At 61.7% G+C, this 27,570-nt stretch overlaps 1 protein-coding gene across 6 annotated transcripts in view; it reads left to right on the plus strand.

Moving 5' to 3' along the window:
• The window catches only part of CDH22 (cadherin 22), a 109,410-nt gene that overhangs the window by 69,352 nt on the left and 12,488 nt on the right, over nucleotides 1-27,570 (plus strand). For 4 of the 6 annotated variants that reach the window (XR_012086072.2, XM_072996543.2, XM_072996538.2 and 1 more), the window contains 5 exons: nucleotides 1,421-1,540; nucleotides 4,846-5,013; nucleotides 5,407-5,594; nucleotides 7,001-7,254; nucleotides 14,467-14,603. Coding sequence is in view for 5 of the 6 variants with exons in the window: in XM_072996543.2 (XP_072852644.2) it covers nucleotides 1,421-1,540; nucleotides 4,846-5,013; nucleotides 5,407-5,594; nucleotides 7,001-7,254; nucleotides 14,467-14,603 (867 nt within the window). In the remaining variant the exon portion in view is untranslated. Of the gene's footprint in view, nucleotides 1-100; nucleotides 123-1,420; nucleotides 1,541-4,845; nucleotides 5,014-5,406; nucleotides 5,595-7,000; nucleotides 7,255-14,466; nucleotides 14,604-27,570 lie in introns of those variants that run through there. The other 2 variants (XM_078392226.1, XM_072996541.2) reach the window with 2 other exon arrangements.

A 27,570-nucleotide genomic window follows, 5' to 3' on the forward strand; every position in this document is an offset into this window, starting at 1 on the left:
CAGCGCTTGCTCCGCTTTGGTGCCAGGAAAGTGAGAAGCAAAGAGATGAGCTGTTAGAGGAGGTGGTGGTGGCAGGATAGAGGTCAATGAGCCACAGCACACAAACGTCCCCATCGCCCCCAGTAAGAGGAGGCAATGTGTGATTTGCTTTACGAGGTCCCCTAAAATTTGGAAGCTGGCTCTTCCTCCCATGGACCCCCCTCCGCTCCATTTAAGGAGCTAACTGGGTGGGACACGGCGTGGCTTGTTTGCTACTTTTTTTGCCCATACCTGGCCTGGCAGGTGGCAAGGTATGTAAGGAGGAGGAGCCGTGGCCAGAAGAGTCTCCTCCGGAGTCGTATCTCCCTTCTAAGAAGGCCAGACTGGCGGGCTTGTTTGGCATCTGGTCGGCACCCTCAAGGGTGCACCCGGCGGCACCTAGCCAGAGCTAGTAGGGAAGCTGAAGGGAGGGGGCCAGCTGGTTGTGGGGCTGGCTGGGCCAAGGCTTGGCTGGCCCCCGGGGTGGGGGCGGGGGTGGGGCCGTCACGGATGAGGACCCCCCCCCAGGGCCCACAAGCGCTTGTCTGTGCTCGGAAGGTGGGAGGGGAGGGATCCTGAGCCCGGCAGGGCCTTCTGCTCACCTGGCACCTGGGGAGCTTCCCCACTCGCCACGGGGGAGGCCCACCTCCTGCTGGGCCCCCCCACACATAAGAGACGGTGGGGGAACCTTTCGGTTCCCTCCTGGTTCCGAACGGAAGTGAGCTGAGCTCTCCCTCCTGACGGTTTCCTTCTGATCTTCATTCTGAAGCCTTTCTGAGCAAGGGCCAGGGGTAAACATGCCCCCCCAGGGTCCCCCCAACCCTTCCCTGTACGGGGGGGGGGCTGCTGCTTGTTCCAGCAGAGCCTTAGGGCTGTTGCGTTCCTCTCCCCCCAACAGTCTCCCACCACCACCACCTGCCTGTTCTTTTGGCCACCCACTTGCACCCCCCCGCTCCCCTCCCCACCTGAGGCACATCCTGCTGTTCACGCCCCGGGGTCCCTTCTGTCAAATTGAACATGATGTCAAATTAGACCCATCAGGGGACAGTCGGAGTGAAGCACCCTGTTTAATGAGGCAGCGTTGAAAATCAATAACTTAATTGCAGGCGTTTGATGGACTTTTATCCAATTTGCACTTTTTCTGCCCTGGTACGTGTGGTGCATAAGGAGGAGTTGGGCTCCTGCCTGGGCCTCTCTCTGTGTTTTTTTTTTGGGGGGGGAGAGAGGGGTGTACCTTCTCCGGGGTGTCCCCTTTTGCCCGGGTGCATGAGGCTGCCGGGTCAGCCCTCCTCTTCCTCCTCCCTGCTGGGCAGTGGCAGGGGTGGGGGTGGGAAGGGGCGGGGGGGGCAAGCGGACGCCCACTCAGGGCCCCTTCTTCTCCCCCTCCTGCCCCCCCTCCCAGGGACCTCGGTGATGCAGGTGATTGCTTCAGATGCAGACGATCCCACCTACGGAAGCAGTGCCCGGGTGGTCTACAGCAGCCTGGAGGGAGAGGAGCACTTCACAGTGGACAGCAGGACAGGTGAGGCCGGGGGGGGGGGGGCCGAGGTGGGGCTCCCAGGGCTCTGTCCATGGGCGGGGGGCAGGTCCTGCTCCGCAGGGTCCTTGCAGGAGGGTCTCCTCTTGGCTCTCCCCAAAGGAGGAGGGCGTCCAGCCGCTCGGCCCCCACCAGTGCTTGGCCAGGGCGTGCCGTTCACATGGAGCCGGCCCAGAGCGGGTCAGGACACCCCCCCCCCGGCCGGCTTTCAGTGGCCTTCTTCGCTCCCTGCCTGGGGGAGCCCCAGCCCCTGGCTTCCTCCTCCTCCTCCTCGCTCGGGGCGCTTGCGTGGCTGTGACTGCGGAAGGGGTCACAGCCCCGGCCCCCCCCTGCTCTTTTTGGAATGCGAAGCCCCCTCCCCCGATCTCAGGGCCCATTGTTAGCACAGGGCCTTTGATTAAAGGTAACACTTTAAATTAAGGATTGCTTTATAAATGCTGTATTAATATTTAATGAACGAACAGTGGAAGCCGCTCCATCCTTTAATAACTTCTAATAAAGCTGGCTGTAAAATGTGCCTGCGATAAATCCCAAGCAGATGATGAGGATGCTGTGACAGCCTGCTGAGAGCAGAGGGGAGAAGGAAAAGTGGGGTGAGTGGGGGTGTCCCGCCCCCCAGGGCTGAGTGGGAGGGGCAGGAGTGGGGAGTCACCCAGGGAGCTCTGTTCGTAAGGGGCTCGGGGGTGGGCGAGGGCTCTCTCCTCCCCCAGGGCCAGCCTCTTCTGCCCTGCCCAGGTCCTGCTGGTGGGGTGGGCGGGTGGCATTCCGGGGAGGGGGCGCTTGGTGCGGATGCCTGTGCCATGGGGGCACCTGGTACTGCCAAGGCGCTCCGAGCAGGGGCGCTTGCCAAGGAAAGGCTTTGCCTAGCAGGGAGAGTGTGCCAGGCAGGACAAACTGAGCCGGGCGTCTGGGTGGGTGGGGAGCGTTTCCTGGGGCTCCTGGCCGGCAGCCGGTTTGCACGCCACTCTCCCCAAAGCTGTCCTGGTGGCCTGAGAAGCCTTCGGAGGCCGGGGAAGGAAGGGCCTGAGCGAGCGGGCTCCTCGGGCAGCCTTGACGGAAGGGGCAGCCGGGGCTTGTGGGCACAGCCTGGTGCCACCCTCCCGCTCAGGGCGGAGGCCAAGGACGGGGCAGGGGTGCCCATGAGGCGCCCGTGCCGCTGCTCTGCCTGGCGATCCCTTCCTGTGCCCAGAACATAAGGTTTAATTGCCCATATCAGCAACTTAACTTGCAGAGCCTCTGTGATCATTAACGCTGTAAAAGGAGCCATAAAATCTGGCACATCCATTTTCTGTAATATACGATAATGGAGAAGCGCTTGCTGTCCCTTTTCTGACTTTGACCCACTCTTCTCCTGCCTTGCCCACTCCAGAAGGCCTGGGCAGACCGGACGTGAGCTCATATCCCCAGCCCCCCTCAGCCCCCGCAGCCCCAGGCAGACCCGTGTGGGTGTTGCAGCGGGACCAAGTGCACCCTGAAAATGTGAGGTGGGGTTTGGGGGGACCCTGGGCCCTCTCCCACTGCTGGCCATTTCCAAGACCAGCCTAGGTCAGCAAGGGAAGAGGGCTTGGGGCTGCCAGCCTTCCTGGGCAGAGAAGGGCAGGAGCTGGCAGGAGGGGAGGGGATGGCACCAGGTCTGGGGCAGGAGAGGAAGGCACCATCCGTGGCTGGGAGGGGTTGACTCTTCAGGACAAGCCTCCCGTTGACCCAGGCACCTCTCCCTCCCAGGCTTTGCGGTTCTGCAGGATCCGATCTCACAGGCGTGGCGCGGGCAGCTTAACCAGCCCCCCTCCTCCTCTTCTGCCCCAGCTTTGGGGGGAGCTGTTGGCACACGGCTCCCCCCTGCTAGGTCTTCCTGGGAAATTTTGGCTGTATTTGCTGATGTAAAGTGGAAATTAATATTTAATGACAAGAGGGATTTCGGATTTAGCCTCATTCTGTGCCGTCTTAGGCTTCTCTGCCCTCTGCTAAGTCTTTAGGCCCCATCTGTTAGGGGCCTGGGGGGAGCCCCCCTATCCCCCCCCACCTTGTGGGCTCTGACTACAGAGTACGCCATGGGTTGGCAGCCCGCTCCAGACTGCAGCTTGGTGTGGGCAGGGCAGGAGAGCAGCCTCCATCCTCCCAGTCTCCCTGGTACCAGAAAGTGCCACTCAGGTGCCATTCAGTCTGGATCTCTGGAGTGCTGGGGAGTGGGCAAAGCAGCCCGCCATCCAGCCAGCCTTGCTCCGACCCCGGGACCATCTCACCCGCCTCTCCCACTGAGTAAAGGAGGAGGCCTGTCCTGCCAAGAGGGGGCACCTCAGCAGCAGGCCAAGGGGGCACCTTAGCCTCGACCTGCCCACCCTCAGCCCCAGCAGGTGTGGCGCAGGTGCTGCGTGGCTGCCCCTGCGGCTCTGTGGGCCTTCTCATTCCTCATCCCTTGCACACACACACACACACACACACACACACACGCACTCCCCCCCAGCCCTGCCACCAACGGCTTGCAGGGGTCGGTCGGGCCCGCTCCAGCCCCGGGGAGCTCACGCGGGTGCTGTTTTCACCCCGGCCCTGCACAGGAGAGAAGGGCAGGCGGGTCAGGTGAGGGAGAGGCGGCCGCCCTTGGTGGCACCTTCTTCCCTGCTTCCTTCCCTTCTTCTCACTTTTAAAAGGCGGAGGAAGGGGGTGGGAAGGACAAGGAGAGGCGGTGGGCTGTGCCGACCGACCGGACCCTCTGCCCCGGGTGGGGGGGCCTGAGAGCCCGCCAGGCAGAGACTCTTCCGCTTCCGGGCGGGCATTGGCAGCCTGGGTCTTCTTGCTGCCTGCTGGGGGAGGACCCACGAGAGCCGACCCGTCTCAGGAGGCTGGTCCGCCTTGCGCCTCGCCTTCAGAGACGCTCTGGCTGAGGGGGGGGCATCTCTCCTTTCACGCCACCTGTGAAGCCAAGGGGGCCCTGCGGGGGCAAGGTGTGTGTGTGTGTGGGGGGGCAGAATGCCTACTTGGTTTGGCCCCTGTGATGCGCTACGGGAGGTGGGGTGGCTGTGGATTGCATGGGGGGGGCAGAGGGTTTGCTTTGGCCCTTGGAGCCCTTCTGTCCTTCTGAGAGCAGCCGGCGGGACGGTGGGAGCACCTGCGCTGGGACGCCTTGAGGAGGAGGCTTGCTCTCAGGGAGAGACCACGCACATCTCTGCGCAAGCGTGGCATCCTCGTTGGCACGAGGGAGGCAGGGTCCGAGCGGCTGCGGCAGGAGCCGCTGGGAGCTCTGACGGCGCCCGCTCTTTGCCCATTGGCAGATGTCCCGTGGCCTCTTGCAGGTGTGATCCGGACGGCGGTGGCCAACCTGGACCGCGAGACCCAGGACCGGTATGAGGTGGTCATCCGGGCCACGGATATGGCTGGGCAGCTGGGAGGCCTCTCTGGCTCCACGACCGTCACCATCGTCATCACGGACGTCAACGACAACCCCCCGCGCTTCCCACAGAGTGAGCGTTGGTGGCCTGGCCTGGCAGGATGGGGGCAGGGATGAGGAGAGGCAGGAGGGTTGGCCGGTCTCTTAGCCACGGGTGGCAAGGACCACTGGCAGGGGGGCAGATGCCACCACTGGTCACCTGTTGCCTGACAGAGAGTGGTGCCACAGTGGCTGTGCCACATGCCCACTGTGCCAGGCTGAGGAGCCCCACTTGGTCTGTGCATAGCAGGGCGTGGGGGTGCCTCTGAGCCACGAGAGCGAAGGGAGGGGTGCCCTCGAGCCACTACTCCCTCCTGCTCCAACGGTGGCCCAGTTGCCCTGCCCCTCGGTGCCCTCGGCCTGGCGGGGCCTGGTCTTTGGGGGGCACAGAGGCGGGCCTGAACCCCTGACTGCTCCTTCCCACCAGAGATGTACCAGTTCAGCATTTCGGAAACGGTTCCCGTGGGCACCCTGATCGGCAGGGTCAAAGCCGAGGATGCCGACGTGGGCGAGAACACGGACATGACCTACCAGATCAAGGACGAGGACGGGCAGGGTGCGTTTCGGGTGTCCACAGACAGCGACACGCAGGAGGCCCTGATCTCCGTGCAGAAGGTGAGCCAGCAAGGGGGGGGGTCTTCCGTTTGGAACCCACGCCTTCCTCCTCTGCCAGGAGGACTGGGTGCCGACCCGTTCTGTAGGGTGCTGAGCACCAAACTCCAGTCGCAGGGCGCTGCTTGTCGCCCGGTCTGGCCCAGGAGCGACAGGCAGAGAGAGAGAGAGTGCTTTGTGCGACCTCCCTGCACCCCCACTTTTCTTACCCAAGAAGATACCACCTCTGCTCCCCGCGAGGCACCCCATGAACCAATCCTCCTCTCCCCCAATCCACCGGCTCCCCCACCCGCACCTCTCTTTGGAAAGCCTTCTCCATCTCATGGGAGAGCCTTAAGTGGCTGTCGGAGGGACTCCTGGCCGGGTCACCTTGGCGGTGGATTTCCTGCTGGTGCCCTTCCAGGGCCCCGTCTGGCTCTGTGGTTTAATGGCCCCCCAGAGGTGCAGCCCTCTCTCTCTCTCTCTCTCTCTCTCTCTCTCTCTCTCTCACACACACACACACACACACACACACACACACACACACACACACACACACACACACACACACACACACACACACACACACACAAAAAATGTCAGTCGCATCCTGAGAGGCAGAACCAAGGCTGAGAACCAAGGCTGCAGTATCCGCTTGTTGGGGGAGGGCTGGTGGTTCTTGCACGAGGGCCAGGCAGGCACTGTGTCCTGGAGAGAGCTGGAGGCGTGCATGTGATAGAAGGGGGCTGTGCATGAGCCCTCCCTCCCTCCCTCGGTGGTGGTGGTGGTGGTGGGTTTGCCTGTTTGCATTGTGCAGGGGCTGTTGTGAAAGTCATTGTGTGTGTGTGTGTGTGTGTGTGTGTGAACGACTCTCCCTTTTAAAATCTCTCTCCACTGTCCTCATGCAGAAGGACAGAAGGCCTTGTCCCCACCTGGTGTATTTGTGCATGCGCGCGTGCATGTGCATGCGCATATGTGTCAAGGGAGGAGGCCAGGTTGCACCCAGGCCCAGCCAGGGCCAGCCAGCGCCCCCTCCCTCGCTCTTCAGCCTCCGCCCAAGACCACACAGAGAACTCCCGGGGGGGGGGAAGGGGTTCCTCTACAGCCGGTGGTGTCTCTGCTGAGCCCTGCTTGGCTCTGGCCCCTCCTGGCTCGCGCGGCCTCCCCGAGTCCGGGAGGTTCTGCTTGGCTTTTGCCACCCATTGCCATTGGCGGGGGGGGGGGAGAGGAGGGCTGGATTGGCCCAAGCGCTCCAGGCAGCCCGGAGGGGGGGGGCTGCTGGGGGTTTAAGTCTGCCTCCCTCTCCTGGCGCCAAGAGAACCTGCTCTGGGACTTGGAGCTTGGGGGCCAATTGAGGGTGGGGGCCAGGAAATGGGGGGGGTGGTCCCCCGCGTGCGCGCACACCCTCCCGATTCCCTTCCGTTTTGCAGCCCCTGAACTTTGAGGCCCAGGCGGCCCACACGGTGGTGGTGGAGGCGCTGAACAAGTTTGCCGACCCCCGCTTGGCGGACCTGGGGGCTTTCCGGGACCAGGCCATCGTGCGGGTCTCCGTCCTGGACGTGGACGAGCCCCCGGAGTTCCAGCCCCCGCAGGACCCGATGGAGGTGCCCGAGGACGCGCCCGTGGGCTCCGTCGTGGGCGTGGTCACGGCCCTGGACCCGGACGCCGCCCACCAGCCGGTCTGGTAATGCAGGAGGTCCTTCCTTCCTTCCCTGGGGGGGGGGGGTGTATGGGGGGTGGGAGGGAGGGAGGGAGGGGCTCAGGCCTGGGAGGTGGCTGCTGGGCCCTGCAGGGGTGGGGGGCAGAGACCAAGGAAGGGGCAGGCCCTGGCGGGGGTCCTGTGCCCTGAAGTGGGAACCTCGGGTGGGGGGGGGCGGGAGTCGGACAGACCGTGGGTGTTGGCGTTCAGGTTTTTAGAGGCTGCCTGACGGTCAGTCTTCTGAAGGAGGGAGCAGGGGGCCCCCCAGGCTGGGGGCAGGTCTCCAGAGGTCGTTCTGAGCCCTCTCGGCTCTGAAAACCAGCTGTGGCTGCCCCGGGGCTGATGGGACTTGGACTCATCCTTCCTCCTCCTCCTCTGCGTGTCCGTCTCCCGTTGCTAGCAGGAGGAGGGAACGGCGGCTCTGGAGCCCCAGGCGCTGGACCGAGGTGGCTGCCAGGCCTGCCCTGAAAGAGGGGGTGGGTGGGGGGTGGCGGGCGGGCGGGGGGGGGGAGTCGGGTCCAGCTTGTCAGCCTTCCTTGGGCCCAGTGCGGAGGTACAGACTGGCCTCCCCTTCTCCTGCCTGCCTGTCCGCCCTCCCCCGGCCTCCGTCGTTGTCGCCGCCCCTTCTCTTCCAGCCGTGTCTAATATGCCACCCTCTCCTTGCCAAGTAGGTACCACCCAGTCTGTTGCTAGCTAAGAGGCAGGAGTGGCATGAGGTCCAGGTGGGGGGCTGCCCCAGGGGAAGCAGGCGGCTGGTGAAGATGCCTTGGCTTAGAGGCCCAAGGAGGGAAGCGAGCCCTTAACTGCCAGTGGAACTCCCTGTCACAGGATGTGGATGAACTGCTGGATAGCTCAGGGGTTGAGGCCTCCTCCGGCTGCAGAGCCAAAGGTTGAGATGAGAGTTCAGTTCCTTGCTGGGCCTCCTTGACAGGGGCTGGACCCGATGATCCGGAGGGTCCCTTCCAGCTCTGCAGGTCTCCGGTGGTCATTGGGACAGCGGCCAGCTGGGGCGGCTGCGGGCGAAGGCCTCCCAGGCTGCCAGCTGCGAGGGCTCCAGACCGTCACTGGAGACAGGGCAACACCATGGGCGGCCCTTGGGGGGGGGCTGTGTAGAGGCTGCGGCCAGCCCTAGTGGACCCGGGAGCTGCTCTCGGGGGGTCTTTGGTGCGATCCTGCTTCCAGGCTCTTTGGATGCTCCTTTTCCTCCCCCAGGAAAGGAATCACCTGCTGCCTATGACTTCCAAGGGATTTCGGCCTCTCTCCCTCCCCAGGCCCACCACCACCACCCCAGATGTGGCTGTGCTTGTGGGAGGGGTCTCTCCTCTCTCTGGTGGGCTGGTGGCCTCGGCCGGCCGGCCGTTGTTCTCCTTGGGTCTGGTTGCCAGCCAAGCCAGAGAGGAGCCTGTTTGCACCAAGGGAGAGGGAGGCAGGCGGCCCTTCCCGGCACGTCTCTCTCTCTCTCGTGTGCCCTTGTTGTGCAGCACCGGTGAAATCTGCAGACATGTGTCGGGCCTGGCGGTGGGGGGGGGGCGCTTTATGGACTCCTGCGACAGAGTGGATGGCGAGAGCCGCCTTCTGCTTCCGGGGGAGGGGGGGAACTGACAGAACAAAAGGCTTTCCACACCGTGCTTGGAAAGCTTCCTACTCACAAAACCTGGTGCCTGCAGCACGTGTGCCCGCCTGCCCGCCTGTCCGCTTGCCCGCCCGCCCGCCTGCCCCTCCTTGCCTTTGGGGGTGGGGAGGGAGGGCTCCGGTGGCTTGGCTTGAGAGAGGGCAGCCGCCACTTCTCCCAGATGAACCACGGGCAAAGCCAGCAAGAGGAGAGGAGGGCTGGCCACCCCCACCCCCACCCCCGAGGCATGCCAGTCACAGGCGGCCACGGCAGCCACCCCCCCATGCGGAACGCAGGGCCAGAAGCCAGCGAGGCAGGCGGCCGAGGCGCCGGGGGGGGGAGCCCCTGGAGGCTGCCCGAGCTGCAGAGACTCAGGCCCCGTGGCCTCTCGGGTGGCTTCCGCTTCTGGAAGAGGCACCGAGCAGCCACCGGCGGCCAGAGCTCTGTGGGGGCCCAGCCTGAGCACGGCTGGACTGACCAGTGGAGGTGGGGGTGGCAGAGAATGCCCCCCCACCATGGCCCACATGTACCTGTCCCCCCAGGAGGAGGAGGAGAGGACCCCCTCCGCCTTTCCCTTTGGCCCTGTACAGCTGGAGGGCCCCTGGGCTGGCCAAGGGCGTCAGCGTGGCCCTGCGGCCACGGAAGGGACGGGGAGAGAGTCAAGGTGCTTCCCTGGGAAGCCCCGGCTCCTCTTCCCCTGGCCCAGGAGGCCCACGCCTGCTCAGCCCCAGCCCCAAACAGGCCTACTGAGTTTCGGCTCCTGCAGTTGCAGGAGAAGAAGGCCAGCAGGAGCAGCGGTCAAGGGCCAGATCCTCCGTCCACTCACGCCCCACCCTGGCAGCCAGTACCGAGAATCCTACAGCCTCTGACTTTGGAGGGAAGGCGCCCCCAGCCCTGAAAGAGAAAGCCTGGCACATGAAGAGCAGCTGCTTCCAGCGAGCGCTGAGCCCAGGAGGTCCCAGCCTCTCTCTGTGTGTTCCCTTGTCGGGGGGGGGGCAGGGGGCTTGCTGCTTTTGGGCTGCTGGGGGAAGGAGCCCCCCTCCCGATGCCTCTGATGCCTCCTCCTCCTCCTCCTCCTCCTCCTCGCCAGGTGTCCCAGGGTGTGGGACCCTCTCTATTGCTCCGGGAAGCCGCCCCTCCGTTTGCTGGCAGCAGCCTAGCAACTGGATTTATTTCCTAGCTGGATAAAGGACAATAAATCCTCCAGAGACATCCTGGTCTTGATTGAAAATAAACTCGACAGCCAGACAATTAGAACCGTGAGCAGAAAGGCGAGGGGGTCGTGACCCGGATCTTCGTGGCTTGGCGCTGCTGGCAGACCGTTCCATGGACAGGGGCTGCCTGGCCTTCCCTGGCGCCGGGTCTCTCTGGCGGTGGCAGCCGGGCTTCCCTGCTGTGCCTCCTTTCGGTGTCATGGGCAGTAGATGGCGGGGGGGGGGGGGAAGCAGCAACCGGACTGGCTGTTGGTCCAAGGGGGCTCACAGACCCACCTGGATATGGCCCTGCTGTCGGTGAGCCTGTCTGCTTCCCCCCCCCCCCTTCCTGGTGGCCGTCCTTTGGGGAGAAGCCCTGTTTCCTGGGCCTGTGGGGGATGGAGGGAAAGAAAGGAGGAAGGCTGCGGCAGGTGGACCCCCCAACCCTGCCTATCTGTGGTGGGCGCCAGTCCCTCGTGGGGGGGGGGGTTGTGTCCTTCTGGCCCAAGAGAGCCGAGCCCCTCCTGGTGCAGACGCTGTAGAGCGGCTAGGGAGCAGCCTGGCTGCCATGCGGCAAAGCAAGGCCGTGGGTGTGGGGTCTGCCAGGTGGCCCTCGGCACCTCTTCCTCCTCGGGGGGGGGGGGTGGCTCTCAAGCTTTGGGATGCACTGCCCAGAGAAGCCAGGTGGGGGGCCCTGCCCCCTCCCATGGTCAGGCCAAGACCTTCCTGTTCAGGCAGGCCTTTAATTCTGGTTTTTAATTTACAGATTTTTGGTTTTTGATTTAGATTTCTAAATGTTTTAAAATTGTTTTTAATCTTGGCTTGTTATTTTTAACAGAGGTTTAATTGTATTTAAATACAATGTTTATATAGTAGTTTAAAACCTTGTTTGTTTTATAGTTTTTATTTGTGGTGAGCCGCCTTGGGTCCCCTGTGGGGAGAAAGGCGGCATCTAAATCATTTAAATTAAACCAATAAATGAATGGCAAGAGAAACGCCCTGCCCTACAGCTCCTTGGGAGACGGGGCCGGAGGCATCTGGATTGTGGGAGGGGTGCCCTTTGTGAGGGTGGGGAAAACAGCCCCCCCCCCGCCGCAGCCACACGAGGTCAGCTCGGAGCCTCCAGGGCCTTTGGCCTCCTTTGTGACCAGCCGAGGTTGGACCCCTGGCCCTAAAGGGGAGAAGCTCCGGCATGGTGCCAGGCAGCAAAGCCTTGCGCCACCTGACGGGTTGTGCCCGTGGGTTTTGCAGCTCCCTTGCCACCCGTGGCTGCCTCGTGTCCATCAAGTCCCAGGTGAATGTGTGAACTTCCTCTCTTTGCATTCATGGTGTGGGAGGTGGAAAGTCCTCTCTGGAAGAGCGCTGGGCTTCTGCCGACTTTTCTGCCTCGGCGGTCCAGGAGGAGGAAGAGGAGGAAGGCTGTCCTCTTTTTTGGCAGCACATCCTCCTGCCACTAAGAGCACCTTCCTGCCTTCTCTCTCTCTCTCTCTGTCTGCCGCTCCATCTTGCCAAGCCCGCAGTGTGGTGGACCAGCTGGGCGCCATGCTGAGCATAGAGGGGGCCCTTCCTAGCCCCCACATCGCATCGGTGGCTTCCACCAGTCCCCTCTGTATTCTCTCCTCTGCACGTGGCCTCGATGTCCCTGTTTGCCTTGTGTTCTGCTGGTAACGCAGACGAGGTCTTCCTCAGCAGCCTCTTCCGAGTTGCAGCGGGCGTATGTAGGACAGATCCATGTTTCGTAAGCATGTGCGTGTGTCGGGCCAGGCTGGGACATTCTGCGCTGTCATGCGATGCCTGATGCGGCTCTCGGAGGCCCACCGGGCTCCTGCCAGCCGGGGCCTTGGCGCATCCTGTAATCTTCCCCACTGGATTTCATCTTCGTCTAGTGCTTTTCTGGGTCAAGGTCACAGCCGTGAAGGTCTCTCTCCTGCCCTGCCCTGCCCTGCCCTGCCCTGCCCTGCCCTGCCCAGTCTCCCCCTGCCTCTGTCCTCTTTCCACTCCTCCTTCCAAGTCAGCAAGGTTCTTGCAGTGGCTCTGCCTGGCAAGGGAGGGAAGCACAGTGGGCACAGCCTGCCCACCTGCCCAGTGGAGATTTGAGATCCTGTTTGGGTGGCAGCAGCTCCGGGGGGGGGGAGAGGGGGGGGAATGAGGAGCCAAAGGCGGTGTCGGCCTGAGGCTTCCGATCTCGGGCTCCCCTGCCCTGCTCGCGGGCCAGGCACTCCCCTGCCCTGGACCCAGAACAGCCACCTGCAGGGGACACTGGGCACCAGCCTCTTAGGGAGCAGAGCAAGTGGGTGGGTACAGGAGGGGAGCCCAGGCCTCCTGCGTAGCCTTCGGTCTGACTGGGGCTTGCAGCCAACACCCCCCCCCCCTTCCTGGGATCAGGCCTCTGGGAACAGCTTCCTCCTTCTTGATCGCACAGTATCGAGAGGGTTGGCACGACACTCACCACTTGCAACGAACGCCTAGGGCATGCACGGCCTGCTGCCAAGGATGGCCTGCAGGTGCCCTCGCCCGAGGCCTCGCCTCCTCCTCCTCCTCCACCCGCATCAAAGCCGCAGCCGCTCCTCCACAGGTAGGTGACCTGCTCACAGTGCCGAGCCTGTTGCTCCTTCGTGGCATGTCTGTGGAGAAGCACGAGCGCGGCTGGCATGAATGGAGGCTGTCATGTTGCGGAGAGGGCACTTTGAGGGTGGCGGGAAGGCAGCCCTGTGTGCCAGACGGCAGGCAGGCAGGCAGGCTCTGGGCATTAAGCAGCTCATGCAAAGCTCAGCACTTCTGGGACCTCCGCTTTTCTCTGTCTGTTTAATAATTTGTTAGCAAAGAGGAAAGTCATCCGTAAAAAGCAAGCCGCTCAAGAAGCACAGCTGAAGTGAGGACTGTGTTGGCAAAGATAACTAACTACCTTGCAATTTGGTTGAATGAGCCATGAGATGATAGCCGCACAAGACATGGGAGGAGAGAGAGGAGGGCCTGGGGGCTGCTTCCTGAAGGTGAAGAACCTAAAGCGTAAGAGAAATTCAAAACTGGCGTCGAGAATGCACCGCGTACAGCGCTCTGTATTCTTGGTTCTAGCATCGTATAACCTGGCACTGTGGACATTAGCAAAGGCAATTATTTAGAAAAGGGAATAGAAGTCTTTGGCTCTCACGGGGGGGGGGGGGGGAGCCTGCCAAATGAAGGTGTGCAAAAGTGAAGGAAGACCAAGAATCAGGAAACGGGAGAAGACGGAGAAAGGTGGAATGCCCTGGTGAGGGGATGGAGAGGGACAGTGTGGATTGTTACAGCTGATCATTCGAGGTCAAGTAAGGCGGAAAAGAAGTGCAGAAAAGAGAGAAACCTCTTGGCTGAAGTTGCTGGGAGGGTCAGTTTGGGCACAGCAGAAGGCCCTTGTTGGCTGCGGCTGCCATGATGCGCGGCTTCCGGGAGGGACCCCTTTTCCTTCCTGGCTCTTTGAGTCCTCCATGGGGCAGTCTGTGCCTAGCCTTTTCCAGGACTTGCTTTCTGGGCCTCCTTTCCTGACTAGACGCTCCAGGCTGCCTTCCCCGGACCCAGCCTCAGTGAGTTGGTCCCAGTGATACCTGGATATCCTCAAAACACAGTTTTAGAGGTGAACTGGCCTCTCACATTGAGCCTGAGAGAGCCCTTCTTTGCTAGTATAAAGGTCCTCTTGTTTCTCTGTTTCTCACCTTCCGCCTGCTCGCTCTTGAATAGCAGGTGGCCAAGCTTAGGCATGTTGCTAGAACACAAAGAGGAGGAGATAAAACCAGCAGGGGCACTGGTTTCCGGAGGCCCTACTTTGAGGCCTAGGAAGGCCACATAAACGTACATCAATAGATAAGGGAACGGGAACACACCTTCCTCCAGACAATAAGGCGAATCTCTGGGGCAGGCCAAAGGGGAGTGGGGACATTTTACGTACATCTGCAGAGGACCAATAACTTTGCAATTCTTGGCATCATTAACCAATCGGAGGCAAGACGCTAACTTTAGGAAAAGCTGACCAATAGAATTGTAGAACTTTATGACTCTTTGTTATGTTATAAAATACCTGTACACTTTATTTTCGAGGTCTTCTCTGCTTTTAAGAGAAGTCCCGGCTGACTTTGTATTCCTTTCAATAAAATTGGACTTGGGTTCAGCTGTTTTGTGTCTCGCCTGCTCCCTTGCCGGAGAACAAATTAGGATGCAGGATTTGACCTGTAGCACCAGACTCCCCATCCATTGTGGGGTGTGTGTGTGTAGATCTGATGTGGCCTGGCCCGGCCCTAAATGAGGAGGAGGGGTTGCCTAGCCCCTGCTGTGGTCATCCCCACCCCCTTTGCTTGCCCCCTGCCTCCCTCCCGTTGTAGTTGCTTTATGCTTCTTCTTTCTCCTGGGCGGGGGGAACAGGTACGCCATTGACCAAGCCAGCGACCTGGAGCAGATCTTTCACATTGACCCACAGAGGGGGACCATCGTGACCCGGCAGCTGTTGGACCGGGAGGCGGCCGGTTGGCACAACCTCACCATCCTGGCCACGGAGGCAGGTCAGTCTGGGCGGGAGGGGGCCTGGTCAGTGCGTGGGCGGCCGGGAGGTCAGCCGGGAGGTCAGCCGGGAGGGTGGGGGAAGGTGTTTTCCAGAGCGAGGGGACTGGAGCCTTTCTTTGAGGCCAGCCTTGCAGGAGGAAGAAGCCCTCCCTCCTTCCCCTTTCCCCTTCCGGTGTTTGCAGAGGGATGGGGGGTGGCAGTGAGTGGGAGCCCCCCTTCCCCTCTGCCGGGGCTTGTCAGGTCCTCCGAGAGGAGCAGAGTCAGAGTCGGTTTGGCCGCTGACCCTCTTCTCCAAAGGGAAGCGAGGGGGCGATGCCAAGGCCAGGGTGGCAGCCCAGGGAAGGCGCTCTCTCGCCCACCTGCCTGTGGAAGCAGCCGCATCAGTCCTCTGCCCTCTGTCACAGAGAGAAGGGAGGCCAGACGCGGTTCCCCGAGAAGCCATCTGTGGGCAGCTCTGGCTGCCCCCCAGGGACAGAGGGCTTTCCGTGGGTCCCTTGCAGAGGGAGGGGGCCTTTATTTCCCAGTGGGGTGCAGAAGGTTTCCTGCTTGCAGGGAAGGGAAGGGGCTTTTTTTCCCAAGCCCAGATTCAGAAGCCTCCCTGCTGGGATAGGATGGCCGGGAGAGGGGAGGGCAAGGGTGAGACCCGGGCGACCGCGGGCGCACCCTCGCTTCGCAAAAGGCCTGCCCTCTTCTTTCCAAGAAGGAGACTGTGCCAGGGAAGGCGACCGGCTCTCCTCGGAGCATCTGCCCGGACCGTCCTGTCCCGCCCCTGCTCTGGCCTGGGGTGAAAGCCGTGTTTGCCATCACCCCTGCCCTCCTCCTCCTCCTCCTCCAAATATACCCTCTCCCCTCCTGTTGCTTTTCACCTGATGAAGCCACAATTCGGGGAGGCAGAGAAGCCTTTCCAGAACGACACACATGGAAAGAGAAGGCCAAGGAAGTGGGTGTGTGTGTGCGCGCGCAGGCAGGCGTGAGCCTGAACAGGCAAATGGTCTCCCGAGCGTGAAAGCCGCCCCTCCTCACACCTCCCTCAAAGGTCACTTTTCACCCGTTTTTTGGCGTGGGTTGTGCCGTTCAGTTCTGGGGGTGGGGGTGGGAGAGAGAGAGAGGTGGCTGGCAGAGGGGAAGAGCCAGGCGCGGCCCACTCAAGGCGGTCGGGACTGCCCGAACTGGCCTTTCTGTTTCGTTGGGATGGGGCCGGGTGGGGTGGGGGCTGCAGCAAAAGCAGGCCGAGCTGTTCCCTCCCACCTGGTCTGCCGAGGGGCTGAGCTGTAGCCCCCGAGGTCCCCGAAGTCAGCTCCGCTGGGCAGCCGTCTGTGTCTGGCATGGCTGAAGGGCCTGTCCCAGCCGGCCGGCCCCATGCAAGAAGGGGTTGCCGCTCCGGGCCCTGATCGTGGCCTGGGGGGGGGGTCCCCGGCTGCTGCGGCTGGAGGGGAGACCCCCCCTCATCTCTTGTGCCTCCAGCACCTCTTCTGGGAGTGCATAGCTGCCCCTGTGGTCACCAGGGTCTCCGGTGGGCAACAGACTGTGGGGCTGACTGGCAAGGGGTCAGTTCAGAGGGCTCCCCCCCTGCTGCAGCCCCTAGCAGGGGTGGCCAAACCTGAACGGATCTGTGGGAGCCTTTCCAGGGGTCTCTGATAGACACGGATAGGGGCCACCACCTCCGCCACACTCAGGGCTGCCTCTCTCTGCCTCCTCCAGGGGACCTGGTCCCTTCCTCTTCGACGCCTGGGCGGTCGGTCACCCTTTCCTTCCCTCCACGGTGCCTGGTGGCTCTTCCTTTCCTCCAGCAGCTCTTCCCCTCCTTCCGCCACCTCCTCGTGCAGGGGGATCTTCTTCTTGGGAGATTTCTCCTCGCCTTCCCGGGCTGGCCAAGCCACTTTGGTGCCCACCTGAGGCCCGCTGGGTGAAGGCTCCTGCAGGCCCTCCAAGGTGGGGGGGGGCTGGGGGTGAGGGCAGACGGCCTCCCGCTCTGGGGGCTGAGAGTCCAGGGCCACCCCATCTCTGTGGCTTTCGGCTGCAGCCAGCAGGGGCTTGCATTTCAGCGCGCGAGGGGCCCCCTTTGGTGCATATTGTAGGATTGCTGTGGGTCTTGCATTGTGCTCCCTTGGGCTTGAGCTGCTTTGAATGCTTTTGCTGCAAACCTCAGGAAAAGACTCGAGGGGGGTAGGTGAGCCAGCCATGCCAAGGCCGGGGGGGGGCGGCAGCAAAGGGGAGGTTGCTGTTGCTGGGGGGCGGGGAGGGCTGCTGGAATTCTTGAAGGAGTTGGAGACTGAGCAGGGGGACGGCCTGCCACTGGAGCAGGAAGGAGAGGAAGCCCTCCCTGCCAAATTCCTCCCAAATTCTCTCCCTTGGGCAGGTGGGACAGGGAGGGGAAACCAGGGGTGGCGGTGGGGATGGAGCTGGGTCAGGAGGGCTGCCGGCGGTCCTTTTCGTCCTCTGCCCTCTTTCTGCCGAGAGGCGGCCGCCTCTGCCCGTCCTGTTTGCCTGGCCCATCCAGGGCGGCCCCTTTCGAGGGAGAGGTTTCGGGTGCCCTGCTGCTGCCGGCCGGGCTGCCCTTCTGGCCCTTTGGGGGGAAGGAGTGCTGGGCTCTTCTCCCCCCCCCCCTGCTGCCGCCTTGTTCCTTCACCTGAAAGGGTGAGAAGGGGGGACCCTCTTCCCCAGGCCAAGGGGTGGGGTGGGATCCATGAGGAGCCAGCTTGCAGGATGCTCCCCCCTATACACAAACCTTAACCCTAATCTCTTGCTCAGCCAGGAGGGACGGGGGGGGGCTGGTTTAGGTGCCTGTGGAAGGGGGAGGGCTCCATGATCAGTCTCTTTCCACCCCCACCCCCACAGCCTTTGTTTTCTGGGGTCCTCCCTCCTGCTGCCTCTCCCAGACCTTCCAGGTGCTTTTCCTCCTCCCTGTGTGTGTGTGGGGGGCTGCTCCCCCTCTCTGCTCCCCCCACCCCGCCGCTTGCCTGCCCGCCTGCCTTCCTGCTTGCTTGCTTGCTTCCGTGTTGTCCCCAAAGAGGAAGCCGACAGCTTGAAAGCTGTTCTTCCCAACTTCAAACAAAAACCAGGGGAAAGGAAGCCAGCCGGTGGGGGGGGGGGTCCTGCCTTTGATGCCAACCCCCCCCTCCCCACCGGCCAGCCAGCTCTTCCGGGGCCTGGGCAGGGAGGAGGAGCGGATTTGGGAGAGGGCCCCCGGAGGTGTTCCCTCCCACCTGCGCTCCCTTTTGGGGTGGGGGAGGGAGTTCTCTGTCTGCGCTGCCAAAGGAAGGCTGGGCGGAGGAGGAACTGTGCCGAAGACGACACGGGCTCCTTCCACCGGCCGGCCGGTGGGGGCCCCCTTTTCTTCCTGCCGAGGAGGAGCGTCTTTCCCCGCTCTGCTCCCCTGTCTTGTCAGGAGAACAGAACCCACCTTGGCAAGGGTGCCAAGGAAAGAGAGCAATGTGTGTGGGGTGGGGGGAAGGGAGTCGCCAGCTGGGCAGTGCCAGAGCAGGGGTGTTGCTCATATACCCTCCGTCTCCGCCTGGGGCTGCCCTGGGAGACGCGGGGCTGGGCAGGAGAGCCTGCTCTCTGCCGTGTGTCTTCTGCCTGGCGCCTGGGCTGGCTGCGCAGGGTGAGGGTGCAAGCCCCCCTCCTCCCTCCCCTGGGGCCATCTGTGGGTTCTCGCCTGCCTCGTGGGCAAGGGGCTGCTGTAGGCTGGGACCCCTACGTGTGCATGTGGGTCCAGGGCTCGGCCCTAAGAGGAGAGGGGCCACCCTTCCCTTGAGGGGTGTGTGACTATGAGGCAGCTGGTGCACCTCCTGGCACAGGGCTGCCCAGGGAGGCTGGCCAGCCCTGAGGAGGGCGGTTCCACGCGGCACAGCCTGGCACGAGGGGTGGACCTTTGCCCACGCCAGGAACCCCTGCCCTTTGCCTTGTCCCAGTGTGCCCAGTGGGTGTGGGCGCCAGCAGGCCTGTGGCCGTCCCCGGGCGGCAGTGGGGGCCGTGTTTCTACTCTCCACAAAGCTGCTCTTGATCTGACCTCCTTGGGCAGCTTTGGATCCATCCCTTCCTGCCAGGCCAGGAAACCAAGCCGAGAGAGCCGCTCCCTCGGCAGGCGGTGGCGGGAAGGGGTGAGGGTGCAACGGCTGTGCTGCCCCAAAGAGGTGCGTTCAAGGGTCCGTCCTACTGAGGTCAGGAAACTGAGTGTCCAGCTTCGGGGTGTGTGTGGGTGTGTGTGTGTGTGGGGGGGTAGGTAATGTGCAGCCTGTATCATTGAATGGTAACCACCTTTACGTGCTCTAAGGTGGGCACAGAAGCAGCATATTTTTTTGCTTTTTGCCACGCAAGGTCACCCTGGCGCCCACTGGCCACGCTTCCCAAACCTTCTGTCAAAGGCATCAGGTGGGAGGGCATGCGCACACCCCAGGCGTGCAGGCAGAGGTGGGTCTGTGATGGCAGGAGCGCTCCGCGGGAGGTTCCTGCTACTCACGCCCACAAGCCTTGGTGGGGAGGGCGCACGACCCCACCTGGCACTCGGTGACCCGGCCCTTCCTCCCAAGGGAGCCACCTCTTAGCCAGCAAGCGAGGTGCCAGGCGGAGGCGCAAGAGCCGGTCAGGGGACCGGCAGCCACAAGGTCTGCTGGCATGCCTGGGCCAACCGCCACCTCCAGATTCCACCGATGTCTGAAAATTAGCCTTTAGGCATCACGAAGGTGGGTGCTTTCAGCCCCTGGCCTTAAATGCTCTACGGGCAGCCGTTTCCACCCTCTCCGCCCTCTGCCTTCTGTCCCCGAGGGGCACAAGAACTGTCATTCAGGTTGCAGGACATCCCCTCTACATTAGGGGGGGGGAAGGGCAGAACGTGTTGGGGCCGCAGGGATCCCACATTTTTTGGGGGGGGTGGTGGAGTTGAGGGATGCGTGAATGCCCCGGGGGCAACGCTGTGGGTGCAGCCGTTGTGGGGTGGAGGCCGGGTGTCCTAGCAGGGTGTCTCCAGCGCCCAGCCCCATCCCAGGAGTCCAGCGCTCTGCCCCGCAGGCTAGGTGTCAGCTGGCTGGGGGCCTCCCAAACCACCCTGCTGGCAAGTGCAAGGCCACCCAGCTTCCAGCCAGGCCGTCTCCTTCGGGCCCATCATCCTCCCTGCGGCCGAGGACCTGTCAGGCTGCATTAGTGCCAGCGCCGGGCAGCCGCCGCCTCCCGCCTCCGCCGCCTTTCCTTGCCCCCTCCCCCAAACCCATCAGGAACTTCTGACTCATCCATTTTAACTGTCCAGACGCTCTTGCCAGTGACATTATCCTTAACGTTTTGTAATCATGAAATATTAATGGCGGATATTGAATTTAAAGTACAATTTATGTCTGAATCCTCTGCTGGAAAGGGCAGTTGTAAAGGTAAGGCCTTCAGAGCCGAGCATGTGCTGCAGGAAGGAGGGAGGCTCGCCACCGGCCCTTCGAGCAGGCAGGCAGAAGGCGAGGGAGGGAGAAGCCGAGCCTCCCACGCGGCGCTTCGTGCCTGCGTGTCCGTGGCACGCGCGGGGAGGCGTTTTTGCTGGGTGCAGCAACGTGACCCCTTTCAGCCGCTTTGAAGGACCTGATCTTGGGGGCGGTTGGTGCAGAAGGACGGAAAAGGGGGCTCCCACCTGCCCGGACCCTTGTTGCAGGCTGAAAAGAGAGGACCTGTTCCCCTCCCCACCTTCCGCCCCTCAGATCCCCATGGCCTGGGATCACCTTGCAGGAGGGCAGTGCGGGGGGGGGGAGGGGAGATCCCCCATGGATCCTGCTTCTCTTCCCCCCCCCCACCACCGTGGTGGGGCTTTCTCAGGGACTTCAGAGTCCCACCGGAGCCCTTTCTCCATCCCGGGTCTCGCTTCCACTCATGGGAAAACTCCCCACAGCTGGCAGGAGGGGCAGGGCCCTCCCAGCCGCGACCCCAGGGCCTTTCCTTACCCATCCATGGGGGCCCCAGAGAAAAAGCTTCAGCCCCCCCTCTCTCTCTGCCCAGGTTAGACTCAGCATCCCCCTGACCCAACTCCCCCCACCCACCCCGCTTCCTCCTCCTCCTCGGACTCTGGTTTGATGGTGACTGGGAATCCGGCCGGCTGGGGTCCTGCAGGGCTCCTCCAAAGGTAGCCACAGCGGCAAAGCCATTTGGTCTGTCCGTGCGAAACGGGATTGTTCAGCAGTTCTTCCTCCTGGAGAGCCTGCTGAGTGTTTGTGCAGATAAATCTTCATCTCACGCACAAGCTGTTTACCTTCCTTGGGCTAATATTAGGGATTCTCTCCCTGTTTTCTCCAGCACTCAAGCGAAGCGAAGCAGCGACGACGGGGCCTGGACGGCCCTGCGGGAAGCCGAGGTGATAAATCTCCCTGCCGGGCATTAATTGGAGCCTCCTGTTTGGACCGCTCTTTAATTACCCTCCTGCCAGGACGGGGTGCGGGGGGGGGGGGGAGAGAAGGAGGAGGAGACTCCAGGGGGAGGGGGGGACACAAGAAGGGTCCCTTTAGCCACGGCTGAGCTCGGCCAGCCCCACCCCTGCCTTCTGCAGCAAGGGCCCCTGGCGTGGCCGTCGGTGGCCCCACTTCAGCGGGGGGGCTGCGGGGGTGGGGGTGGAGGGCCCCCCTTCCCCTTCCCAAAGCAGCCAAGGTGGTAGCTTCGCTGGAGAGCCTCTTGTCTAGGTGCGCATGTGTGAAAGCAGCCTTGCCCCCGGTTCTCCTGGTCCCCCCATTTTGCTGGCCAGCGCGGCGGCTGGAGAGGTGCTTCCCTTCCCTTCCCTCCCCTCCCTGCTCCACGTCCACCCCTGAACCTGTGGTTTCTGCTGGGCAGACGTGGCGAAGAAGGGGATGCAAAGGAGGCTGGGAGGGATCCCCCGGTTGTGGAGCAGAGCTGCCAGGGGAGGGCCCAGCCCCTGCGGGCCCCTCCCTCCGTGGCTGAGAAGGAGCGTTGCGTTGGGGGCCCCTCCCGCCGCCTCCCACGTCTTCCTGGCACAGGACAGCCGCGTCTGCAGGCGGTTCCTGCCAGGTGGAGATCCTTCCGATGAAGGAGCCGCGCCGGATCCTTCTGGGTGAAGGTGCCAGATGCCCGTGGCTGCCCAGAGCCCCCTTGCCCCCACCCTGGGTCTCTGTGCGTGCAGTCCCCCCCCCCCCAGCCCCAGCCCCAGCTCAGTGGGGCTTTCAGATTAATGGCATTCCAACTCCTGGAAGAAATGCAGAAAAACGGCATGTTTAATTTTAATTTAGGAAACCGTTTAGGCAGCCGGCACGATTCCTCGCTGCTGTCAATCACGTTTTCTCAAGGCTGACATCAATTAGTTTAAAAATATTGAATGTAATTTTGCCTGACACAACATATTGCAGCCACTGCAAAATATAATTTATTTTAGAAGAAGAAATAATTAAAATAATTTGCATGTCAGTCAGCCGAGCTGGGATGCTGGGAACTGCCAAGGGAGGGGAGGGGTGCCCCCCCTGCGTGGAGCCCGCTGCCCTCCTCTCGACCCACCTGGGCCCCCCTCCTGAGCCCCCCCGGCCTCCCACCAAGTCCCCGCTGATGATGTCACAGTCGGGCGCCATTCCCTTGCCACTGCTGGCGGCTCCACATGGCATCTGCCAGGAAGCAGCTCTGGCCCCTCTGTTTCCCCCCCCCCCGAGAGCAAGGGCTCCTGGAGATGGGTGTGTGTGCACATGCAGAAAGATGGCTGTGTGGTTTGGGGAAGACAGGATCAGGGCCTGAAGGAGAGGTACAGGAGGTCAGGAAGAGGAACCGCAGCCCCCTGCCCCCCCCCCCAGCCTAGAAAGGAGAGGCTGAAGACCTTGACTTTGGCTCAGCAGTTGGGGGGGAGAGAGGGGGGGGACCGCCTAAGGAAGGGCCACAGGACAGAGCCGGGAGGCAGAGGCTCTGTGGGAATGGGTTTCTTTGCTGCCAAGGCTGTTACGTTGCCTTTTGCACGGCAGTCCCTTCAAGAGCATGTTGTCATTCTTTATTTTTTTGATTATTCTACTCAAAGTACTTCTATGCCGCTTTTCTCCTAAAGAATGCTGAGGAAAAACAGGTCCTCCGGTATGGGGCCAGCGCCAAAACGGTGGCGGCGGTGGCCCTTGGGTGTGCCAGTCTGACTTGGCCGGCTGAGGGGGCCAGTTGAGCGGGCTTTCTGTACCCAGTCTGAATGCCCAGGCAGCTTTGGGATGGGGTGGGCAGACTGGTCAGCGGCTCTTAAGGATTTCCAAGGTCAGTAGCTGCAGTTTGAATGTTTGGCCCGGAGGGGAATAAGTAGCCAGAATTGGGGCGAGAGGGTGTGTGTGTCTGTATGTGTGGGGGGGCGTGTTTGGTACTTTCTGGGCAATTGTATTCGCCATTAGAGGAGCCCTCCTAAGATAGCCGCCCAGTGGAGTGGGTGGCCCAGAGGACCCCAACATCCCTGGCTGGGTTTGTCTCTCCCGGAGGGGTTGGGATCCATGCCATGCATTGCGGCCCTGCCGTGGCCCGGGGACCCCAACGGGGGCCTTCATCAAGGGCATTGGAGGGGGCAAGGCAGAGCAGCAGCAGGAGTCCGGTGGCCAAGGACTGGGGGAGCAGTCCTCTTCCAGGCCCACATGAGAAGCCAGGCTGGAGCAGCTGTCTGTGCAGTATTCAAGGTACACTGCACTGGGCATGGAGGCTCCATCTAAAGCTAAGTATGCCCCAAAGCTGGGGACAGATCTGTCACCTGTCAAGGTCTTTCATTCTTCCCGGAAGGCTCTTCGGTTGCCATCAGCCTCTCCCTCCTTTGCCAGTGAATTCCTAACATGTCTGTTGCACGAAGGAGGACCTTCTCTCTCTGGAGGACCTTCTCTCGCCTCTTCCCAAATCTGCCAGCCAGCCAGTTTCCCTGAGCAGATCCCGGTTCTAATATTGTGAGGTGCGGCGGCAGCGGGGGGGGGGGAGAGAGGTCTTGCGTTGTGTCTTGCGAGAGGCTGCCTCCCCCACGTGCTTGGATGAAAGCTCTTTCCTGTTGTCTTTTCCCCTGAAAGGAAGGAGCGCCAACAAGGGTCGTCCCCTGGGATTAGCATCATCCCCCCTGCAGTTCTTTCACGGGCAAAGTGGAAAGAGACCCTTGGGGGGGGGAGAGAGAGAGCAGATGCCCCCTTTATGTGAGGAAGGGAAGCTTTAGTGGGATGCTAGGTGGAGACAAGGCTGCGCGGGGGGGGGATGTTTGGGGCACAGGCCTCGCTTCTCTTTTGTATTTGCCTCGTGGCCATCTATCCAAGTTGCTTCTCCCAGTTATAAAACCAATTAAGAAAGAACCGGATCACAGCAAGAAGTGATGGAATTAAAAGCGAGGGAGAGAAAGGAAGTCAACGCGCGCACGCGCGCACGCATACACACGCTGTGGCAGGGATGTGTGGTCAGAAAACAAGGGTCAGGAATCAAACGAGGGGGGCGCGGGGTGGAAGGGGTGGTACAGCCTGCAGGAAGTGCTGCCCCTCCCCCCAACACTCTTCCTCCTCCTCCTTGGCATCCTCCCGGTGAGCCCCAGCAACTTCCTTGAGACCCCCCCTTCCGTGGGTGCATGTGGGCTGTGTCCACGCCTGCTGTCAACCCCTCCCCCTTTCTCTCTGGGAGGGAAGGGCAGGCGTGGGGGTGGACGTGGGGGTGGGGGGAGCCAGCTGGGGACCAGCCTGGCCTGGAGAGATGCTGGCAGGCAGGACAGGGAGCAAGGGGTGCAACCGGAAGGTAAAGGTAAAGGTTCCCCTTGACAATTTTTGTCTAGTCGTGTTCGACTCTAGGGGGCGGTGCTCATCCCCGTTTCCAAGCCGTAGAACCAGCGTTTTTGTCCAAAGACAATCTTCCGTGGTCACATGGCCAGTGCGACTTAGACACGGAAGGCTGTTACCTTCCCACCGAGGTGGTCCCTATTGATCTACTCGCATTTGCATGCTTTTGAACTGCTAGGTTGGCGGGAGCTGGGACAAGCGACGGGAGCTCCCTCCATCGCATGGATTCAATCTTACGACTGCTTGGTCTTCTGACCCTGCAGCACAGAGGCTTCTGCGGTTTAGCCCACAGCGCCACCACGTCCCTCGTGCAACTGTTCAGGTCCAGGCAAAGAGGCCCTTTGGAGGGGGCACTGAAAGGTGACCAACCAACCCCCCCCCCCCCCCGTTTGCAAGCAGCCTGGTCCTACGTCACTCCTCCAGGTTGCCTTCCCCCGGACTCTGAAGAGATCTGGGTGAGCGGAGGCCCCTCCGAAGGCCCTTCTCCTCTTCCCACCAACCCTGAAGGGCTCCAGATTCCTTTCCTTCCATGCTGGTGAGATCCGCTTCTGTCTCTTGAACCGGGAAGAAGCCCTTGCCATTCAAACAAGTAAAACTAGGAATCCAATCAAATGCACCATCGGGGGGGGGGGGGGGGAAGAGGCACATGAGGCAACCGGTGCGTTAGCATGTATGAAAGTGCGGAGGGTGTGTGTGTGTGTGTGTGTGTGTGTGTGTGTGTGTGGCTGTGCCACTTCTTTGCTCCCCAAGGAAGGCGGGGCTCGGGAACCCCTTTGGTCTGGGCAGAGAGCCCTTCTTGGGGGGCAGCCGCACTTTGGAGACCTGCCTCTGTTGAACATACTTAGATGTTGCTTTCCCCCCCCCCCCCGCCGCCACCGCCTCTCATGGCCCTCAAAGGGGTGCACAGTTTAGGGTGGGGGTCCGATAGATCAAATCTGAAGAGAGCAAAAGCAAAGAGGGGCCATTCTTTACACCAGCGCCAAGCAGCCTCTGGAAGGCCCAGCCGAGCTGCCCGGCTTGCTCTGGCCCTCCGGAGGGGAGTGGGGGGGGCTTCCTTAATTGGAGGGGTGGCGTTTGTATTAGCTCTGGCCCCCCTGGTGGTGGCTGCCCCCCCATGCCGCAGCCACAGGAGCAGGAAGAGGGGGGCCTTCCAAGGAGGCCCTGGAGGGCAGGCCTGGCCCCTGGGGATCCCGGCCACTTCCTCCCTTGGGGGCCGGGAGGGCAGTCCAGGACCCAGGGGCAGCCTGGCCTCTCGGAGGAGCTTGGCCCCACAGCGGGGAGGGTCTTTTTCCACACCTGGGGGGGTGGAGGTGGCCCATCCAAGCTGTGTGCCCCCCCCCGCCCCCCCCCCGGTCATGGGACGGTGCCTCCCCTGGCGGTAGTGGATGGGCCCCCTTCAGGTGGGCAGAAGCTGGAGGGGCGCTCGCCTTCCTGGGCTGAAGCTTTCCGAAGGGTTGGGCCCGCCTGGAGAGGCATCGAGGGGGGGCCTCTTGAGAGGCGCTCGCTGCTTAGCATTGGAAGGGCCCCGCATTTGTCAGGAGTTCTTGCCTAGGGAACATTTAGTATTGATTCCTTGTCTAGCTGAGACCTTTGATAATTTGGAGGCCACGGCGGTGGGGGAGGGGAGTCGGGAGTCGGAGCCTTTTATCTCCCTCCTTGACTGGCTGGGGTTTTGGACCCGGGAGGGGAGATTGCTGAGCCCTCGCCTTCCTCTCTCTGCGCGGAAATATTGAATCGGACTTCGGTAATCTGGGCGTCGTCTGCAAGGGGGCTTTGACAGCTCTTTGAGATCCGGACAGATGGACAAATAAAAGGTGGCAGCCGAGGAGTGTCGGGGAAGTGCCGGTGCCTTGGCCTGGCACGGGGGCCCCAGAGGCGGTCGGGGGGGGGGGGCGCTCTGTTTCCCAGAGACCTTTAGAATGGAAAGAAGAGGGTGGAAGAGGCGCACGTGCTCTCCATTTTGGGGAGCAGAATGCGGGTGTGTGTGTGTGTTTAAGAGCACTGGGTCTGCTCGGCTTCAGGGTTCTTTGTAAGGAGCCACCATGAAAGCCTCGTGGGGGTCAGAGGGGGGGTTTCCCTGGCAGAGCGACCTCCAGACCTGGGACCATAGCAGGGAAGCCCTTGTGCTTCCTCCCTTCCTCTGCTGGCCTCACCTTAGGTGGACCCCAGAGGAGGGCTTTCGGGGAGAACCTCCCTGAGCACAAACAGGGAGCCGGCTGAGTAGGGCTTCATTTCCTGTTTCACTGTTATTTAGGCAGACGTATTGTTTTAGTGGAAGGTAAACCACCCAGAGTAATGTATCTGCACTAATGGGGCAATATGCAAATTCAATCAATCAATCAATCAATCTGGCTTTAAAAGGAATGAAGACTAGTACTTATACCTGGAATGAGAAGCAGGGGAGGAATTAGCGCAGCTCCTGCTTCAAATGCTGGCAATTGGTGAGCCCAGCTTCACAGTTCAGTTCGTTTTGTGCTGCCTAACAGTTTCTGAACTGCCTTCAGGTGCTGCCCCACATCCAGCACCTTGCGGTGGTCTAGCCTGGAGGCTTCCCGAGCCTTGACAACCCTGGCCAGGCTGCCACAGGAGTAGGTGTGTTTTGTTGTTCCTCCCAATGTTCACAGGATGTCAGCAGGGAGAAAAGGACTAAAGTTCCCCCTTCACATTTTGCTGTCATCCTAATTATAACCCAGAGCTAAGTGGCAGCACATTAAATTGTAACGTGTTACCAGTCATTTGTCCCTTTCGTTGGCGGTGGCCATCCGTGCTCCTTTTGTCGGCTGACTGGCTGGGTCTGCGGAGCATTTCGTTTTCTTCTCCGACCGACCGAGAGATCAGGTGCTCAGTGCAAGGGCCTGGCTCCCCTCCCTCCCACCCACCCCATCCCTGCCCACTGAGAGAGGACAGCCTGGGCTTCTGCCTTTTGCCCCCAGCAATAGCCCAGGCTTCATTGGCTCTAGGAAACCCCCCCCCCCCGCTCCTCTTTCCGGCCATCCAGGACATTGGCAAAGCTCTCCTCCAGCAAGCACCGCATTTCAAACAAATCCATTCTCCTCCTGTCAGCTTTCTTCACCTAAATTGAGAGGACATAATATTTGCACTCCTTGTGTCGGAAGAAGTGGATTTTGATCTAGGAGAGCTCACTCTGAATAAATCTATTCATCTTTAAATAGGCACAATATCTGGTTCTTTTTTTTTTTTGCCTCCATTGCTTCCCCCCCCCCCTTTCCCCTCTAATGTGGGC

Source organism: Pogona vitticeps, chromosome 4 (assembly GCF_051106095.1).
Source record: "Pogona vitticeps strain Pit_001003342236 chromosome 4, PviZW2.1, whole genome shotgun sequence".
Taxonomy (NCBI): Eukaryota; Metazoa; Chordata; class Lepidosauria; order Squamata; family Agamidae; genus Pogona; species Pogona vitticeps.